The sequence below is a fragment of the Mesoplodon bidens genome (genome assembly GCF_964165515.1).
Source record: "Mesoplodon bidens genome assembly, chromosome: 11".
NCBI classification, from domain to species: Eukaryota; Metazoa; Chordata; class Mammalia; order Artiodactyla; family Ziphiidae; genus Mesoplodon; species Mesoplodon bidens.
In genome coordinates this window covers 77,992,232-78,013,185 of record NC_138167.1, presented here as the reverse complement: position 1 = coordinate 78,013,185, position 20,954 = coordinate 77,992,232, and the positions used below count along the sequence as shown (strand labels likewise).

Sequence of the window (20,954 nt, the reverse complement as noted above, 5' to 3'; positions counted from 1 at the left end):
ACTGAACCAGGAAGAAATAGAAAATATAAACAGACCATTCACAAGCACTGAAATTGAAATTGTGATGAAAAATCTTCCAACAAACAAAAGCCCAGGACCAGATGGCTTCACAGGTGAATTCTATCAAACGTTTAGAGAAGAACTAACACCTATCTTTCTCAAACTCTTCCAAAATATAGCAGAGGGAGGAACACTCCCAAACTCATTCTACTAGGCAGGCCACCATCATCTTGACACCAAAACCAGACAAAGATGTCACGAAGAAAGAAAACTACAGGCGAATATCACTGATGAACATAGATGCAAAAATCCTCAACAAAATACTAGGAAACGGAATCCAACAGCACATTAAAAGGATCACACACCATGATCAAGTGGGGTTTATCCTAGGAATGCAAGGATTCTTCAATATATGCAAATCAATCAATGTGATACACCATATTAACAAAGTGAAGGATAAAAACCACATGATCATCTCAATAGATACAGAAAAAGTTTTCGACCAAATTCAACACCCATTTATGATATAACCCTCCAGAAAGTAGGCACAGAGGGAACTTACCTCAACATAATAAAGGCCATATATTACAAACCCACAGCAAACATTGTACTCAATGGTGAAAAACAAACTATTTCCACTAAGATCAGGAACAAAACAAGGTTGTCCACTCTCACCCTTATTATTCAACATAGTTTTGCAAGTTTTAGCCACAGAAAACAGAGAAGAAAAGGAAATAAAAGGAATCCAAATTGGAAAAGAAGAAGTAAAACTGTCACTGTTTGCAGATGACATGATACTATACAGAGAATCCTAAAGATGCTACCAGAAAACTCCTAGAGCTAATCAATAAATTTGGTAAAGTTGCAGGATACAAAATTAATGCACAGAAATCTCTTGCATTCCTATACACTAATGATGAAAAATCTGAAAGAGAAATTAAGGAAACACTCCCATTTATCAGTGCAACAAAAAGAATAAAATACCTAGGAATAAACCTTCCAAAGGAGATAAAAGACCTATATGCAGAAAAGTATAAGACACTGATGAAAGAAATTAAAGATGATACAAACAGATGGAGACATATACCATGTTCTTGGTTTGGAAGAATCAACATTGTGAAAATGACTCTACTACCCAAAGCAATCTACAGATTCAATGCAATCCCTATCAAACTACCACTGGCATTTTTCACAGAACTAGAACAAAAAATTTCAAACTTTGTTTGGAAAAACAAAAGACCCCGAATAGCCAAAGCAATCTTGAGAACGAAAAACGGAGCTGGAGGAGTCAGGCTCCCTGCCTTCAGACTATACTACAAAGCTACAGTAATCAAGACAGTATCGTATTGGCACAAAAACAGAAATATAGATCAATGGAACAGGATAGAAAGCACAGAGATAAACCCACACACGTATGGTCACCTTATCCTTGATAAAGGAGGCAAGAATATACAATGGAGAAAAGACAGCCGCTTCAATAAGTGGTGTTGGGGAAACTGGACAGCTACGTGTAAAAGAATGAAATTAGAACACTCCCTAACACCATACACAAAAATAAACTCAAAAGGGATTAAAGACCTAAAAGTAATGCCAGACACTATAAAACTCTTAGAGGAAAACATAGGCAGAACACTCTATGACATTAATCACAGCAAGATCCTTTTTGACCCACCTCCTAGAGAAATGGAAATAAAATAAAAACTAAACAAATGGGACCCAATGAGACTTAAAATCTTTTGCATAGCAAAGGAAACCATAAACAAGACAAAAAGACAACCCTCAGAATAGGAGAAAATATTTGCAAATGAAGCAACTGACAAAGGATTAATCTCCAAAATTTATAAGCAGCTCATGCAGCTCAATAGCAGAAAAACAAACAACCCAATCCAAAAATGGGCAGAAGACCTAAATAGACATTTCTCCAAAGAAGACATACAGATTGCCAACAAACACATGAAAGGCTGCTCAACATCAGTAATCACTAGAGAAATGCAAATCAAAACTACAATGAGGTATTACCTCACACCAGTCAGAATGGCCGTCATCAGAAAATATACAAAGAACAAATGATTGAGAGGGTGTGGAGAAAAGGGAACCCTCTTGCACTGTTGGTGGGAATGTAAATTGATACAGCCACCATGGAGAACAATACGGAGGTTCCTTAAAAAACTAAAAATAGAATTACCATATGACCCAGCAATCCCCCTACTGGGCATATATCCTGAGAAAACCATAACTCAAAAAGATTCATGTACCATAATGTTCATTGCAGCTCTATTTACAATAGCCAGGACATGGAAGCAACCTAAGTGTCCATCGACAGATGAATGGATAAAGAAGATGTGGCACATATATACAATGGAATATTACTCAGCCATAAAAAGAAACAAAATTGAGTTATTTGTAGTGAGGTGGATGGACCTAGAGTCTGTCATACAGAGTGAAGTAAGTCAGAAAGAGAAAAACAAATACCATATTCTAACACATATATATGGAATCTAAAAAAAATTAAAAGGTTCTGAAGAACCTAGGGGCAGGATAGGAATAAAGACGCAGACGTAGAGAATGGACTTGAAGACACGGGGATGGGAAAGGGTTAGCTGGGATGAAGTGAGAGAGTGGCATGGACATATACACACTACCAAATGTAAAATAGGTAGCTAGTGGGAATCAGCTGCATAGCACAGGGAGATCAGCTACGTGCTCTGTGTCCACCTTGAGGATTGGGATAGGGAGTGTGGAAGGGAGACACAATAGGGAGGGGATTTGGGGATATATGTATATGTATATCTGATTCACTTTGTCATAAAACAGAAACTAACACACCATTGTAAAGCAATTATACTCCATAAAGATGTTAAAAAAAAAAAAAGGAAGGCTCAGGTGTCTGTTTTCAGTTTGCCAGAAACAGGACACAATTCAGCTCTGCTCTGTATAACATAATGGGGGAAGGGAGTAATAAACTTCAGAAAGTCTTCCGAATTTAAGTGTTCATTTCTCCTGGGAAGTAGCAATCCACACCAAAGAGTGTTTTAGGACCTTTAACCTTCTCATAATCTCCATGAACATTCACAAACCTTTCCTGTTAATCTAGGAAAGAAAGGCAGTTTCAAGACAAGTATTATATTCCTCCTTCTACCAAACTATTTTCCTGAAACTTTATACAAATTCTCAAGCCACCATCAGTGGTCAGCTTACGGGATTTTTCTTCTCTTTTGGCTTTCAGTATTTTCCAGATTTTCTCCAAGTATACATTTTGCTTTCAAAATTACTATAGGAAAAATTTTTTTTTATTAAACCCACCCTCTATTCTTATTTTTAAAGACTTCCATTCAGCAAAAATCACCTGAAATCTGTTAATATAATTTTCCACATATAAACTTCAAAATACAAAAAATAAAATGAATGAGAAATGTGTTCATCAAAAAATTACTGAATTCCTTATGTTATTTCTATCTTACTTAACACAAGCACTCACACCTTTGTTAAGCGTAGTGAGTAAATAATCTTATTGCACCTGAATGGAAAAACTTACATAAATTTTTTTCAAAGTGCTTTTGTTGCAATGATTTTTCATACCTCCAAACTCTATTATAAACAGTATTTCCAACATATTTAGCTAAATTCTTCTCTAATTGGCAGCTCATGAATGGTCACCATTGTGGTTTTTTGTACTCAAAGTCATCGGAAACATTCAAGTCATTTGCCGTGTTCTTCTCTATGATGTCCTTACTGTATATACCTCAAGATAATGACTATATACAACCTTTCAAAATGAATGAAAGCCTCATCTACACTAGCGGAGTTGATTTGTTATTAATCATCATCAACATCATTCCTGAGTACCAGTTAGTGGCTCTTGTTTTACATGGATTATCTCTAAACGTCATAGTACCTGCAAAGTGAATATTTTTTGTTCTCATTTTCCATATAAAGAAACAGAGGCTCAGATGGGTTTGCTCAAGGCTAACAGCTAGTTAACTGGTGAAACAAGACGGAGTCTGTCTAGCTTCAAAAGCTTCTATTCGTTCTACTAAACCACACAGCTTCAACAATCCCATAATGAACCCATCTAAAATTAAAATCAGGTACATAATAAAATGATGCAATGCTAGTTAAATTTAGGGGACACTGAAGAATATAAATTAAGTACTTATTCCAGGCTACAGTCATGGCAATTATATATAGAGCTATGGTTTAAAACAGAATATTATTTACTATGTCTTTGACAGTCTGTTAGTGCTATTGAGGTTAAAGATTATTTTTAAAATAATAAGTTCGTTAGTCATTCATCCCCAAATATGTATACCCAAGATTTGAAAATGAAGAAGGAAGTACGCTAGCCAGGTTTTTTTGAGTCAGCTATTACAGCTGGGACATCTGGGAACTGAGGTTAAAGACTTTTCCATTCAATATGATATTTAACCCCTAATAAGGTCCTATAATCTATGAATTTAAGCATTCATATTAAATGAAGGAGTTGAGCATACCTTGGACAATTTTATTGATTATCTTCTGGACAGTCTACATGTGCAGAGAGAACAGACAATCAAGACCAGTAAAAAATCATAATGCTCTGTTCCTTTATCTTCCATCCATACACACAGACTGTATCTTAAACTGGCAGTGCCCTCTTAGGTAATACAGAAAAATCACAGCTCTTGGTTCCAAACTAAGAATATTTCTTAAAACTGTGGTCTAAGTTTCAGATGGTAAAGGGTTAAATTTTTAACTATGGCTAAGAATTTTAACATAGATTTGGGATAGGAAGAAGGTAGGAAAGAAGGCTAGCCAAATAGCACCCCCGGCAATTGTTTTTTGTGGTGGCCTAACAATTGTTTGAAGTATGTCTCAAATCTTGATTGCAAATATGGCCATGACTGCATTAAGTCACATGAATGTGAGTGTATATACACTCACACTCACTTACTCTATATTTTCCATGGAAAAGAATTTCTGGTATTTCTAAAAATCATCTCCCAGAGCTAAAATGGAATTGTGAAACAAAAACTTACTCATTCCTTGGGAAATCCGAGAGAGAGATCTTTCTGAGAGACATCGGAAGTGAGGTTTTACTAGGTCTTCCACAGTTACTGCTGCTAAGGCATTAATACTGGAGGACACTGTGCTGTAAGGGAAAATCACAATTTTGATGAATAATGTTTAAACTTTAATAATACTTTAACAAGGTAAAAGAAAAGGGAAAACATATTGTCACTTCTGAAATATAACCAGATTTCTACTACATTACTTTAAAAAAATTTTTTTTATTGAAGTATACTTGATTTAGGCCCAAGTGCCTAGAGCCCGTGCTCCGCAACGGGAGAAGCCACCACAATGAGAAGCCCACGCACCGCAACGAAGACCCAACACAGCCAAAAGTTAATTAATTAATTTATTTATTTAAAAAACAAAAGAGACTGATGACAATATCCAGCCCGTAGAGAGAAGAGTTGGACCAACAGAGAGAAGACACGGAGTACTTTACCTATATGGGGGCCATTTGTGCTCATGTCCAGAATTCAGCTTTATCCCCCCCAAATATCCAATAACAAAAGAAAGATCCCAAAAGGGAAATCTTGTATTATTAGAGTCATAGTTCATACCTTAATGTTCCACTGTAAGCAGAGGCCACAAAAAGTCCAGGAAGTCCCGGATAATCTTGCAGAATGTCCAGTACCAAATAAGGCATGAGCTGAAAAATTCCAAAATTTACTCTTGAGTACTATTTGCTATGAAATGAAATTAATTAACACCTCCTTTATCTTGTGTTCTTCAAGAACTGGAGGAAGCTATTCCACATAACTGAAATGTCCAAATATATAAAATTAAACTCTTTACCTGCTAACACTTAAAGAAAAGAATAGCACAGTAGTTAAGGGTACAGGCTCTGGATTCAGACAGATGTGGTTTTTGTTAGTTAATTTCTCTGAGCCTCAGTTTCCCCATCTATAAAATAGGAATAATAATCCTAACCTCATAGAGTTGCTATAAAAGTTAAATTAGATAATCTGTGTAACTTCTTAGTATAGTACACAGAATAGGCTCAGTAATAGGTAGCTGTTCTCATTCTTTGGAATAATAAATCAATTTAAAGGAAATATTTTACATACCTCTGTGCTTAAGTAAGAAGAATTCACTTAATTTAACTTTACTTGATGACTCAAGATTATATTTGTGAACGTCAATCACTGCTCAGGATTGAAAATGTAATTATAGTTGCACATACAGTTGACCCTTGAACAACACAAGTTTGAACAGTGTAGGTCCACTTAAATGTTGATTTTTTTCAATAAATACAGAAAAATGTACGTATAGAACATTGTATGCATGATTTGTATTACATAGTATGTATGCAAGGATAGCCTACCCTTACATAGGCATGAGGTGAGTGACATTTAATATAAAAATAATGTGTTAGGGTTTTTTTTTTTACTGTTTTATAACTTTGCTTTCAAAGAATTATATTTATATAATTATATTTATATAATTATACTACACAGTATGCCTCTCTCATAATTGGAGAAACTGTGCATCAACCGATGATCACGGGTGAGTTAAAAAAAACAAACAATCTTTCCAATGCTGTATGATCAATATGACTGTAATACTGTATGCCATCCAAACTTTATAATGATTCATTTATTATTATAGGCGAGGCTACCACAAAGCAATCGTATCGATTACACTAGGCTATAATAAAGCAATCATATTGCTGCTTTTTTATCAATGCATGACTTGTTATACCTGTAAATGAATATGAATTTATTTTGTACATTATCTTCCATTTTTGACATCCTGTGCTAGTAAAAAGTGTAACATCTGCAGTGTTTTGTGTCACATAAGACAACATTGATGTAGGTACTGACAGATGATTCATCTTGTAAACAGACAAGGTAAACTTATGGTATCAATCAGTACAGTACTGTAAACGTGTCTTCTTGTCTTCATAATTTTCTTAATAACACTTTCTTTTCTCTGGCTTACTTTATTGTAAGAATACTGTATATAATCCATATAACATACAAAATATGTGTTAATGAACTGTTTATGCTATCAGTAAGGCTTCTGGTCAACAGTAGGCTATTAGTAGTTAAGTTTTAGGGGAGTCAAAAATTATACATAGGTTTCTGTTGTGCAGACGGTCGCTACCCCTAACCCCCATGTTTTTCAAGGGTCAACTGTTGTATGAGACATAGTGATGAGTGGAGAGTAACCTCACAAAATCCCTCAACTTGCTTCTTTAAAAAAAAAAACCTCCTAATACTTGCTTTTTGATAAGTTACCTTTTAAAAAATAAATATTAAATAAGGATGGGAAGGTGTATGCCTTCAGCATGGTGTTACGTGGCAGTCTTTCGGCAAAACTGGTTTTTCAATCAAAAGAGTCCTAAGAGGATAATTTTCTAGAAAAATGCCCTCTCATTTCACTGAAACATCATTGATTCCTTCTCCCAATAGTACACAGTGGATGCTATGCCCATTCTCATCAGCCTCTTTGATCTCGTTTAACAACTAAAGCTTATTAATTCTTTATTCTCAGAAAAAGAGAATAACACTACTCTCTCTATGAGTTCAACACCCATTTTCCCAAGACATCTTACAAGTTTAACTTCAAGAAGTATTCTATACATAAGCCAAAGTTAAGTTTCCATCATTAGTATTAAAACGAGATCCAAAATCCTCTACCCTATCGTCAACTTTCTCAAAAATCTTCAGCCTTATATTTTAGATTCTGAATGACCCCTCAGGTATAGGTAGAATCCACCAGGTAAGATTGATAGAAAAATAGTAAAACTATAACTAGGCACTAATCTGGCTTCCTCACTGTGAGCTACAGCGGAGTGTAGCAGAAACATATCTTTGCTCTCTTGGGTTAAGCTTTTGACCTGATCTTCTACTGACTGCCTTACTTCCATTGTAACCCCAGGAAAATGTCAATTGAATTAACTGGTTAATAATCAACACACTAGTGGAATCATTCACAGAAAATCTCTTTTTCAAAAATTTATCACATGCTCTCTAAATGATAAATGCACGCATGCAAGACACCCCCTGTGTACAATTTATGACAAGTGGTCTCAAGGTTAGGAAGTTGTAGGTTAAAAAATTTTTTTTTGTTGTTTTTTGGTTTTTTTTGGGATTTTTTTGGCCCAGGGTAAGAGGAAGCCATATTAGAAAAAAAAATTAGCCCCTATGGTCTTCACAGATAATTACGATTGACAAAAATCACAAAATATTCTTGACTAGAGAAAATATAATGGAATAGTGCCTCCATCTTCAGAGTAAATACGATTCTTGGATTCTCTGAACAAATAGAAAGATCCGTTTATCAACAGGAGGGCAAAGATTAAGATAGGGTTGAGGGCTTCCCCGGTGGCGCAGTGGTTGAGAGTCCGCCTGCCGATGCAGCGGACGCGGGTTTGTGCCCCGGTCAGGGAGGGTCCCACATGCCGCGGAGCGGCTAGGCCCGTGAGCCGTGGCCACTGAGCCTGTGCGTCCGGAGCCTGTGCTCCGCAACGGGAGAGGCCACAACAGTGAGAGGCCCGCATACCACACACACACACAAAAAAAAGATAGGGTTGAGATACACAGATCAAGGATGCTCTCATTTCCTAACCCCACAAAGTTGTATTTTTCTGGGAGTATGTTATTCATTTACACCAACATAAAGTTCAACCTGTCATCATTCTAATAAGTCCCCTGGGCCCTTGATTTACAATCGACTCTGGCAGTCCTGAGTTTGGATTCTAGCTACACTTTCTGAAAGATGGTCTATGGCATAGAGGTTCAAAGTTAGAACACTGGCGGCAGCCTGCCTGGGTTTGAATCCTGGCTCCAGGTTTACCAGCTGGCTATTTAAGTTCTCTGTGCCTCAGTTTCCTTATTTTTGAAAGGGAGATCATCACGGCACTGTTTCTGTGAGGATTAAAAGTTAAAATTTATATAAAGCACTTATAATCGTGCCTGGCCCATGGTATTTGATGAGTGCTTGCAGCTATTCTTATTCATTAACTACGTGAACTTGGGCAAATTGTATAACCTCTCTGAGATTCATTTCCTTGTCTATAAAATTAGAATTATAGGGTTGTGAGAATTGAAAGAAATAAAGCATGCAAAGCTCTTGGCACAGAACCTCATCACATAGCTGGTGCTCAATAAATGTTCACTTTTAGATCCATTTCCCTATCATTTAAAAACTGGAAGGTGGGACTTCCCTGGTGGTCCAGGTTAAGACTCCGTGCTCCCAATGCAGGGGGCCCTGGTTTGATCCCTGATCAGGGAACTGGATCCCGCACACTGCAACTAAAAAAGATCCCACACGCGGCAACGAAGATCCCGTGTGCCGCAACTAAAACCTGGCGCAGCCAAATAAATTAAAAAAGAAAAACAACTGGAAGGTAAACTGCTTATCAATGAACAATCTAAACCCACAAAATGTTCTATGGTACCACAGTTTGTATATAGTTTTGGGCTTTTTTAAAAACTGTGTTTATATTTCTATTCCCAGCCTTGAGCTATTTCTATTTAACACTTACCTTGAAACTTTGCCAGGTATTTCAATATTTTTATTGGATGTAGCATTCTTCATTTTTGCTATGGCTGCTAAAATAAATTTTTTCCAAATGCTTTATAGAAACTAAAGATGATTATATTGTGCCTATTTTCTCTTACTTTACAAGAACATGAACACTCTTTCCTCCCAGCTAATAAGCTTTCTGAATGTCATTCTTGCATGTGTAAGAAAGGCATGGTACTGGACCTGGTCTGGTGCAGACACTTTCTTGGCTGTCCAAGGATCACAGTCACGGTATCTGGAATACATGGCGAGCCCACATAGCACTGTGCAGGTCAGGATCAACCAGAGTGCCACAAGATTGATGTAGAGAGACCTAAAGAAGTGAAAACAAACCAGCAGATGACAATTTAATTTCCATCTCAAAGATGAGGAAAATTGTTACATAAATAGACGAGACTTTCATGATTATATTCAATAGATGTGCATTCTCTTTTGGTTCTTGAAAATGCTACGGATTTTATTCTGGCCTAACTTTCTGTTTATGATGTCGGTCAACACTGTATTTGGAAATACTTGGAACAGATGGGATTTTGCCATTGAATGAATGTATCCTCCTGGTCAGAGTTCCATGGGCATTATTAGCTTTATAATTGTGTCTAGTTACCGTCCTTCAGGACGTCTTGTCACGAAATAGAGGTTTTAATAGTCAACAGGGCAGTGACTATTACTCCTTTTACCTTTAAAAGTGATGCAATTATAAACTGGTAAACACTGTTAGCCTTTACATAGCAACTCGTCAAGCTTGTTTAAATGTAGTTTGTGATGCCATCCGTTAAATAGGAAAGGCAAACCTGTATTCCTTGGACAGGTATCTTCCAAAACAATGTCCAGCATTTTAATAAATGGTGTGTGCTCCAGTAGAGTGTAAATGTTTACATAATAGCACTGGAGTCAGTCCTGAGCATAAATCTTAGCTCTCCCTACCATATGTGACCTTGGGCAAGTAATTTAACCTCTCTGATCCTCAGTTTCTTCATTTACAGCTAGAAATAACAATGCCTACCTCACCAAGTTATATGTGAAACTAAATAAAATAGTATATATCATATAGTACAACGGCATGTAATAAACACTTGTTAAATGGTAGTTATTGATATTATTAGTGTTAATATCATTGAATGCTATGTCTTAATAATCAGTTGATAGTAAATATTTCTCCCACTAGGGTGGCTACATTTTTACATTCCCCCCCCCGGGGGGGGTGCTGTAGTGGACACTGATAAGCTGCCCTAGGCTGAAGAGAGGTCTCCCCACACCCACCAACTCGTACCTCCTTCCCCAGAGAAGCCTGCATAAAATGACAACTGGATTCAGAGGTTTAAAGGCTAAGTCCCCTCAGGCCAACTTGGGACAGTCTGAAGGGTCATCCCAGCTCTGGGGCTCCCCTTGAGGCCTCTGTTGAGACCTCATTACAGTCCAACTTCTCCCTCTGGCCAATCCTTCTTCCTTCCCTTCCTTCTCTGTTCCAGTGGTGATCCCCTAGTAGACTCTGGCATGCTAACCTCCATCTCAGAGTCTGCTTCCAGGAGAAGCTACCTTGCAGCAGGTCCCACAACAGATTGCTAGCCTTTTTCCTTGACTGACTACATTCACCGCATGTTTTGTTATTGTCTAAAAGTACTGTAACTATATCTCATCTCCAAATCATCAGAAAATATACCCAGACACTTTCTCAGTCACCACACCTCACTTATATATGAGTTAACACTTTATTATATTGTTTTATTTTACTTTAATGCCATTCATGTAGATCTGATATTGTACCCAGTCAATCAATGTCAGTAGGTCTTGACTTTTTGGCTGGGACTCATTCTTCCCATGGAGCCAATGTTAAAAAGTGGGAGAAAATGGTCCCCCTGAGCTCTTGTTAAAGAGACACATTGGACTATTCTGAAGGAAACTGTTTCTTACTAAGAAAGCTCTAATGCTGTTCTTTCAGTTATAAAATTGGCTTTTTGAATTCCATGTTCTCAAAGAAACGTGTTCCCAAAGAAGAGCATGTGCACAATTACTTTGGGAGAGGCATCAGTGCTAACGTACATGGATTAATAGATATATGAATTATATTCCTTTAGAGTGTCTTAAAGTAGCAGAACTCCTAAGCTCACTTTTGGGGGATTCCATATCCGGTTATTATACTCATATTCATATAGATTTTTCATTGTGGAATTTACCAAAGACAGATAATGTCTAAACCAATTTACTCTCATATATTGACATGTGACCTCATATATTTCTCACATTCCCCTTTGAATAGCAACAGAACTGCCACTCCCCCTACTCCAACCCCCTTGTTACAATTAATGAAGCTACTTAGAGTTTTATAGCCCCTAAATGCATAGCCTGATATATCAGCATGAAGAGCACTAGTCACCAAGCTTATCTGAGGCCTCCTGACAAAGAACCAGATACTGTTCGTACTCTTCGCTGAAGCCAAGATGGGCTGGAGAGTCCCCTGACCATGCTGTCCTTCCCACCTCTGTGCTTTGCCCAAATCACTCTGCCTACTCAGAATGCTCTCCCACACTTCTTCACCTGCCCACATATGGTCATTCTTCAGGACCTGCCTGCTTGACAGGAATCTCTCACTTATCTCCTGCCTTCACATCCCATGATTTGAGGTGGAAAAAGGAATTCACATTTACTGGATCCCTACCACATGTGTCCCAAACCCAGTATTTTATAATACCTCCACGAGATGTGTGATATCTTTTTTTTTTTTTTGAGGGCATTTCTTTTTTTTTTTTTAACATCTTTATTGGAGTATAATTGCTTTATAGTGGTGTGTTAGTTTCTGCTTTATTTTTTTTTTGGATTTTTATTTTTTATTTATTTATTTTTTTACATCACTTTTTTTATTCAAACAGAAAGTCACAAAAATTATAATCATCCTCATCAGTTCAACTGATGAAAGGATTCATCAGTTTTCCATTAGAGTTCTGAAAATGCTTGTTCATTCAGTTCAGCAGTATAGTCAGTTACCAGAAACCTGTACTTGTCAGAGTCATTTCCATGAATTCCTTGAAGATGAAACCCTTTTTTTTTTTGTTTATTCCTGTCTTACCCCTATGTTCTTCATGACATTTTTTTCCCTTAAATTCCATATATATGTGTCAGCATACAGTATTTGTCTTTCTCTTTCTGACTTACTTCACTCTGTATGACAGACTCTAGGTCCATCCACCTCATTACAAATAGCTCAATTTCATTTCTTTTTATGGCTGAGTAATATTCCATTGTATATATGTGCCACATCTTCTTTACCCATTCAACCGATGATGGACACTTAGGTTGTTTCCATCTCCGGGCTATTGTAAATAGTGCTGCTATGAACATTTTGGTACATGTCTCTTTTTGAATTATGGTTTTCTCAGGGTATATGCCCAGTAGTGGGATTGCTGGGTCATATGGTAGTTCTATTTGTAGTTTTTTAAGGAACCTCCATACCGTTCTCCATAGTGGCTGTACCAATTCACATTCCCACCAGCAGTGCAAGAGTGTTCCCTTTTTTCCACACCCTCTCCAGCATTTATTGTTTCTAGATTTTTTGATGATGGCCATTCTGACTGGTGTGAGATGATATCTCATTGTAGTTTTGATTTGCATTTCTCTAATGAGTAAAGATGTTGAGCATTCTTTCATGTGTTTGTTGGCAGTCTGTATATCTTCTGTGGAGAAATGTCTGTTTAGGTCTTCTGCCCATTTTTGGATTGGGTTGTTTGTTTTTTTGTTATTGAGCTGCATGAGCTACTTGTAAATTTTGGAGATTAATCCTTTGTCAGTTGCTTCATTTGCAAATATTTTCTCCCATTCTGAGGGTTGTCTTTTGGTCTTGTTTATGGTTTCCTTTGCTGTGCAAAAGCTTTGAAGTTTCATTAGGTCCCATGTGTTTATTTTTGTCTTTATTTCCATTTCTCTAGGAGGTGGGTCCAAAAGGATCTTGCTGTGATTTATGTCATAGAGTGTTCTGCCTATGTTTTCCTCTAAGAGTTTGATAGTGTCTGGCCTTACATTTAGGTCTTTAATCCATTTTGAGCTTATTTTTGTGTATGGTGTTAGGGAGTGATCTAATCCCATACTTTTACATGTCCCTGTCCAGTTTTCCCAGCACCACTTATTGAAGAGACTGTCCTTTCTCCACTGTACATTCCTGCCTCCTTTATCAAAGATAAGTTGACCATATGTCCGTGGGTTTATCTCTGGGCTTTCTATCCTGTTCCATTGATCTATATTTCTGTTTTTGTGCCAGTACCATACTGTCTTGATTGCTGTAGCTTTGTAGTATAGTCTGAAGTCAGGGAGGCTGATTCCTCCAGTTCCATTTTTCGTTCTCAAGATTGCTTTGGCTATTCGGAGTCTTTTGTGTTTCCATACAAATTGTGAAATTTTTTGTTCTAGTTCTGTGAAAAATGCCCTTCGTAGTTTGATAGGGATTGCATTGAATCTGTAGATTGCTTTGGGTAGTAGAGTCATTTTCACAATGATGATTCTTCCAATCCAAGAACATGGTACATCTCTCCATCTATTTGTATCACCTTTAATTTCTTTCATTAGTGTCTTATAATTTTCTGCATACAGGTCTTTTGTCTCCTTAGGTAGGTTTATTCCTAGATATTTTATTCTTTTTGTTGCAATGGTAAATGGGAGTGTTTCCTTGATTTCACTTTCAGATTTTTCATCATTAGTATATAGGAATGCCAGAGATTTCTGTGCATTAATTTTGTATCCTGCAACTTTACCAAATTCATTGATTAGCTCTAGTAGTTTTCTGGTAGCATGTTTAGGATTCTCTATGTATAGTATCATGTCATCTGCAAACAGTGACAGCTTTACTTCTTCTTTTCCAATTTGGATTCCTTTTATTTCCTTTTCTTCTCTGATTGCTGTGGCTATATCTTCCAAAACTATGTTGAGTAAGAGTGGTGAGAGTGGGCAACCTTGTCTTGTTCCTGATCTTAGTGGAAATGGTTTCAGTTTTTCACCTTTGAGGACGATGCTGGCTGTGGGTTTGTCATATATGGCCTTTATTATGTTGAGGAAAGTTCCCTCTATGCCTACTTTCTGCAGGGTTTTTATCATAAATGGGTGTTGAATTTTGTCGAAAGCTTTCTCTGCATCTATTGAGATGATCATATGGTTTTTCTCCTTCAATTTGTTAATATGGTGTATCACGTTGATTGATTTGCATATATTGAAGAATCCTTGCATTCCTAGGATAAACCCCACTTGATCATGGTGTATGATCCTTTTAATGTGCTGTTGGATTCTGTTTGCTAGTATTTTGTTGAGGATTTTTGCATCTATGTTCATCAGTGATATTGGCCTGTAGTTTTCTTTCTTTGTGACATCCTTGTCTGGTTTTGGTATCAAGGTGATGGTGGCCTCGTAGAATGAGTTTGGGAGTGTTCCTCCCTCTGCTATATTTTGGAAGAGTTTCAGAAGGATAGGTGTTAGCTCTTCTCTAAATGCTTGATAGAATTCGCCTGTGAAGCCATCTGGTCCTGGCCTTTTGTTTGCTGGAAGATTTTTAATCACAGTTTCAATTTCAGTGCTTGTGATTGGTCTATTCATATTTTCTATTTCTTCCTGATTCAGTCTTGGCAGGTTGTGCATTTCTAAGAATTTGTCCATTTCTTCCAGGTTGTCCATTTTATTGGCATAGAGTTGCTTATAGTTATCTCTCATGATCTTTTGTATTTCTGCAGTGTCAGTTGTTACTTCTCCTTTTTCATTTCTAATTCTATTGATTTGAGTCTTCTCCCTTTTTTTCTTGATGAGTCTGGCTAATGGTTTATCAATTTTGTTTATCTTCTCAAAGAACCAGCTTTTAGTTTGGTTGATCTTTGCTATCGTTTCCTTCATTTCTTTTTCATTTATTTCTGATCTGATTTTTATGATTTCTTTCCTTCTGCTAACTTTGGGATGTTTTTGTTCTTCTTTCTCTAATTGCTTTAGGTGCAAGGTCAGGTTGTTTACTCAAGATGTTTCCTGTTTCTTAAGGTGGGATTGTATTGCTATAAACTTCCCTCTTAGAACTGCTTTTGCTGCATCCCATAGGTTTTGGGTCGTCGTGTCCCCATTGTCATTTGTTTCTAGGTATTTTTTAATTTCCTCTTTGATTTCTTCAGTGATCACTTCGTTATTAAGTAGTGTATTGTTTAGCCTCCATGTGTTTGTATTTTTTACAGCTCTTTTCCTGTAATTGATATCTAGTCTCATAGCATTGTGGTCGGAAAAGATACTTGATACGATTTCAATTTTCTTAAATTTACCAAGGCTTGATTTGTGACCCAAGATATGATCTATCCTGGAGAATGTTCCATGAGCACTTGAGAAAAATGTGTATTCTGTTGTTTTTGGATGGAATGTCCTATAAATATCAATTAAGTCCATCTTGTTTAATGTATCATTTAAAGCTTGTGTTTCCTTATTTATTTTCATTTTGGATGATTTGTCCATTGGTGAAAGTGGGGTGTTAAAGTCCCCTACTATGATTGTGTTACTGTTGATTTCTCCTTTTATGGCTGTTAGTATTTGCCTTATGTATTGAGGTGCTCCTATGTTTGGTGCATAAATATTTACAATTATTATATCTTCTTCTTGGATCGATCCCTTGATCATTATGTAGTGTCCTTCTTTGTCTCTTCTAGTAGTCTTTATTTTAAAGTCTATTTTGTCTGATATGAGAATTGCTACTCCAGCTTTCTTTTGGTTTCCATTTGCATGGAATATCTTTTTCCATCCCCTTACTTTCTGTCTGTATGTGTCTCTAGGTCTGAAGTGTGTCTCTTGTAGACAGCATATATATGGGTCTTGTTTTTGTATAAATTCAGCCACTCTGTGTCTTTTGGTGGGAGCATTTAGTCCATTTACATTGAAGGTAATTATCGATATGTATGTTCCTATTCCCATTTTCTTAATTGTTTTGGGTTCGTTATTGTAGGTCTTTTACTTCTGTTGTGTTTCTTGCCTAGAGAAGTTCCTTTAGCATTTGTTGTAAAGCTGGTTTGGTGGTGCTGAACTCTCTCAGCTTTTGCTTGTCTGTAAACCTTTTAATTTCTCCATCAAATCTGAATGAGATCCTTGCTGGGTAGAGTAATCTTGGTTGCAGGTTTTTCTCCTTCATCACTTTAATTATGTCCTGCCACTCCCTTCTGGCCTGTAGAGTTTCTGCTGAGAGATTAGCTGCTATCCTGATGGGGATTCCCTTGTGTGTTATTTGTTGTTTTTGCCTTGCTGCTTTTAATATGATTTCTTTGTGTTTAATTTTTGACAGTTTGATTAATATGTGTCTTGGCGTATTTCTCCTTGGATTTATTCTGTATGGGACTCTCTGTGCCTCCTGGACTTGACTGACTATTTCCTTTCCCATATTAGGGAAGTTTTCAACTATAATCTCTTCAAATATTTTCTCAGTCCCTTTCTTTTTCTCTTCTTCTTCTGGAACCCCTATAATTCGAATGTTGGTGCGTTTAATGTTGTCCCAGAGGTCTCTGAGACTGTCCTCTGTTCTTTTCATTCTTTTTTCTTTATTTTGCTCTGCAGCAGTTATTTCCACTATTTTATCTTCCACCTCACTTATCCATTCTTCTGTCTCAGTTATTCTGCTATTGATCCCATCTAGAGTATTTTTTATTTCATGTATTGTGTTTTTAATCGATGCTTGATTCATCTTTAGTTCTTCTAGGTCCTTGTTAACTGCTTCTTGCATTTTGTCTATTCTATTTCCAAGATTTTGGATCTGGGAAATAGAATCTTGGATCATCTTTACCATCATTATTCTGAATTCTTTTTCAGGTAGACTGCCTATTACCTCTTCATTTGTTAGGTCTGGTGGGTTTTTATCTTGCTCCTTCTCCTGCTGTGTGTTTTTCTGTCTTCTCATTTTGCTTATGTTACTGTGTTTGGGGTCTCCTTTTTGCAGGCTGCAGGTTCGTAGTTCCCGTTGTTTTTGGTGTCTGTCCCCAGTGGCTAAGGTTGTTTCAGTGGGTTGTGTAGGCTTCCTGGTGGAGGGGACTAGTGCCTGTGTTCTGGTGGAAGAGGCTGGATCTTGTCTTTCTGGTGGGCAGGTCCACGTCTGGTGGTGTGTTTTGGGGTGTCTGCGGACTTTTTATGATTTTAGGCCACCTCTCTGCTAATGGGTGGCATTGTGTTCCTGTCTTGCTAGTTGTTTGGCATAGGGTGTCCAGCACTGTAGCTTGCTGGTCGTTGAGTGAAGCTGGGTGCTGGTGTTGAGAATGGAGATCTCTGGAAGATTTTCGCCGTTTGATATTATGTGGAGCTGGGAGGTCTCTTGTGGACCAGTGTCCTGAAGTTGGCTCTCCCACCTCAGAGGCACAGCACTGACTCCGGGCTCCTCAATTTGGGATGATGTGTTGTCTATTCATGTATTCCACAGATGCAGGGTACATCAAGTTGATTGTGGAGCTTTAATCCGCTGCTTCTGAGGCTGCTGGGAGAGGTTTCCCTTTCTCTTCTTTGTTCTCACAGCTCCTGGGTCTCAGCTTTGGATTTGGCCCCGCCTCTGCGTGTAGGTCGCCGGAGGGCATCTGTTCTTCGCTCAGACAGGACAGGGTTAAAGGAGCAGCCTCTTCGGGGACTCTGGCTCACTCAGGCCGGGCGGGAGGGAGGGGCACGGAGTGCGGGGCGAGCCTGCGGCGGCAGAGTTCAGCATGACGTTGCACCAGCCCGAGTCGCGCCGTGCGTTCTCCCAGGGAAGCCGCCCCTGGATCCCGGGACCCCGGCAGTGGCAGGCTGCACAGGCTCCCGGAAGGGCGGTGTGGACAGTGACCTGAGCTCGTACACAGGCTTCTTGGCGGCGGCAGCCGCAGCCCCAGCATCCCACGCCCGTCTCTGGGCTCCGCGCTTTCAGCCGCGACTCGCGCCCATCTGTGGAGCCCCTTTAAGCAGCGCTCTTAATCCCCTCTCCTCGCACACCAGGAAACCAAGAGGGAAGAAAAAGTCTCTTGCCTCTTCGGCAGCTCCAGAGTTTTCCCGGACTCCCTCCCGGCTAGCTGTGGCACATTAGCCCCCTTCAGGCTGAGTTCGCGCCGCCAGCCCCAGTCCTCTCCCTGCGCTCTGACCAAAGCCCGAGCCTCAGCTTCGAGCGCCGTCCGCCCCGGCCGGTGAGCAGACAAACCTCTCGGGTTAGTGAGTGCCGCTCGGCACCACTCCTCTGTTCAGGAATCTCTCCGCTTTGCCCTACCCAGGTATGTGGGGAGTTTCTTGCCTTTTGGGAGGTCTGGGGTCTTCTGCCAGCGTTCAGTAGGTGTTCTGTAGGAGTTGTTCCACGTGTAGCTGTATTTCTGGTGTATCTGTGGGGAGGAAGGTGATCTCCACGTCTTACTCTTCCGCCGTCTTTCCCGGAAGTCCAACTCGAGATGTGTGATATCTTATGCTCATTTTACAAGTTTAGAAACTGAAGCTCGGAGAGTCTAAGTAACCCACGCCAAATCACTCAAGTAGCAAGTATTAGAACAAGGTTATAAACCCACGACTGTGTCTGAAAATAAAATGCACCAGCACATCTGGCAATATAATGCTCTAGAACATTTCCTCTATATTGTTATACTGTTTCACAGAACTGTTATACCTCTAGTGTTAGTTTACTTTTCACATACTTGCATATATTTTCCTAATTTGATGCTAAGCTCCTTCATGACAAGAGCCATATATTTATCATTTTTTATTCTCTACAGTTCCTCATACAAACAAATGCAGAATAAATGCCTATTTATTTGATAAGATTTGTTTTACTTAATAATTGATATAAATATTTTTAAATATCTGATTTAAAACATACAATGCCACTTTGTTCTATGTGATCCTTTTGTAGTATATCATTTATCTCTCAGAATTTCATGACACAAAAGACTTAAACTTGAGCAAAGCTTGACTTTTGAAAGAGTTTCCATAAAGGCAACTGATAGTTATTGATGATTCATATACCATAGTTTGTCTTACATTTTTGCCTGGAATCTGCTTTTACAGGAAATATATCTCTGCACTTGGGATTGGTTGACTCCATAGATGCTGGTCCATGTGAAGGTCCCTCCTATAACAATCGTCCAGAATGTGTGTCTTTGCAAAGGGTTAGGATTAAAACTAAATGAAAACAAACAGAAAACAAATTTGAAGTCTCAGCCAAACAGTACAGAAATCTTCCTAGAGTAATTTTGGAAACAAGCAATGTATACCTACATAAATATAAATAAATATTTATAAATATACATACATAAATATGTACCGATTAAGTAATATAAAAGGTAGAAATATTCTTAAGTTCAATGAAATAAAAATGGATACTTTCAGAGATTTGGAAATTCTGGATGGGACTGGGGGAAAAAATGAATTTTCCAATCATTCTGAGCATTTACAGAAATTGTTCTCCCATGGCCATAGGAAATTATTTAAACAAGTTTGCCATGCTGTAATCAGAGAGGAGCATGAAGCTGAAAAAAGAGAGAGAAAGAGATTCCTAGGTACACTGCAGCAGTAGAAATTGTACTAAAATGAACACAATATTGACATATTTTGTGTGTGTAATTCCTCTCCTAGCACATGTATAGTCATAGTTCTACTTTATATTCAAGCTTAAGAATTCAATTAATGCAGTTTAATGGTTTTCATGTCATTATAATCTGTTCTTAAAATGCTGTGTGCACAAATTAAGTACTCATAGTTCAAAGTCATTATGACATTTACAAAACATTGCTACAAAGAAAGCTCAACTTCCACATTCAACACATCTTTTAATCCTTCTTAACGTATCACCTTGGAAGGAATGAGTCTGTTCATCTCTCATACACAATATAAGCTTGAAAATTTTCTGCAGAATTAGTTTCAATGGAAACTCTCTGAAAATTATGAAATTCTGCAATTCCACTTCAAAGCTTATATTTGAGATCAGTTAAGTAAAGTGCTACATTTTTATGCATTTTTCCAGCATTCATATGGAAAGATAAGAGCCTCTATTCCCTTCTCTAACACTTAATATCAAAGTCTAAGAGTTTTAAGGGTGTTGGCCCTTTCTCCCATAGAGAAAGTAGCTACTATACTAGCTAATAAAAGTCAAGAACCAAAGGGTTCAGTGAGTTACTTGAAGGAAGTAAGACAAGATTTAAAACATCCAATTCAGTGGTTTTGGCAATACAGAATACATATGTCAACTATAGACCATACAGAAAATACCAACACAAAATCCTTCCCTTCATTTATCAAAACAAGAGCAGATCTATTGCCCACCATATTCTCAAAACATATTTGAATAACAAGGGATATACAATAAGGCTTTTCATTATTTCTTAATTGCTGGCAACCTTGTAACAGTCATAAAAATGTCTAATCTTTTACTTTTTAGAATCTCTTACTGATGT

General features: G+C 37.9%; 1 protein-coding gene across 1 annotated transcript in view; it reads right to left on the bottom strand.

Moving 5' to 3' along the window:
* SLC5A8 (solute carrier family 5 member 8) overlaps positions 1-20,954 on the bottom strand; it is a gene marked incomplete at its 5' end in the record, with an annotated part of 68,254 nt that overhangs the window by 27,704 nt on the left and 19,596 nt on the right. The window contains 4 exons of the mRNA XM_081250252.1: positions 5,016-5,128; positions 5,607-5,695; positions 9,763-9,892; positions 19,543-19,683. Coding sequence (XP_081106378.1) covers positions 5,016-5,128; positions 5,607-5,695; positions 9,763-9,892; positions 19,543-19,683 — 473 coding nt within the window. The remainder of the gene's footprint in view (positions 1-5,015; positions 5,129-5,606; positions 5,696-9,762; positions 9,893-19,542; positions 19,684-20,954) is intronic.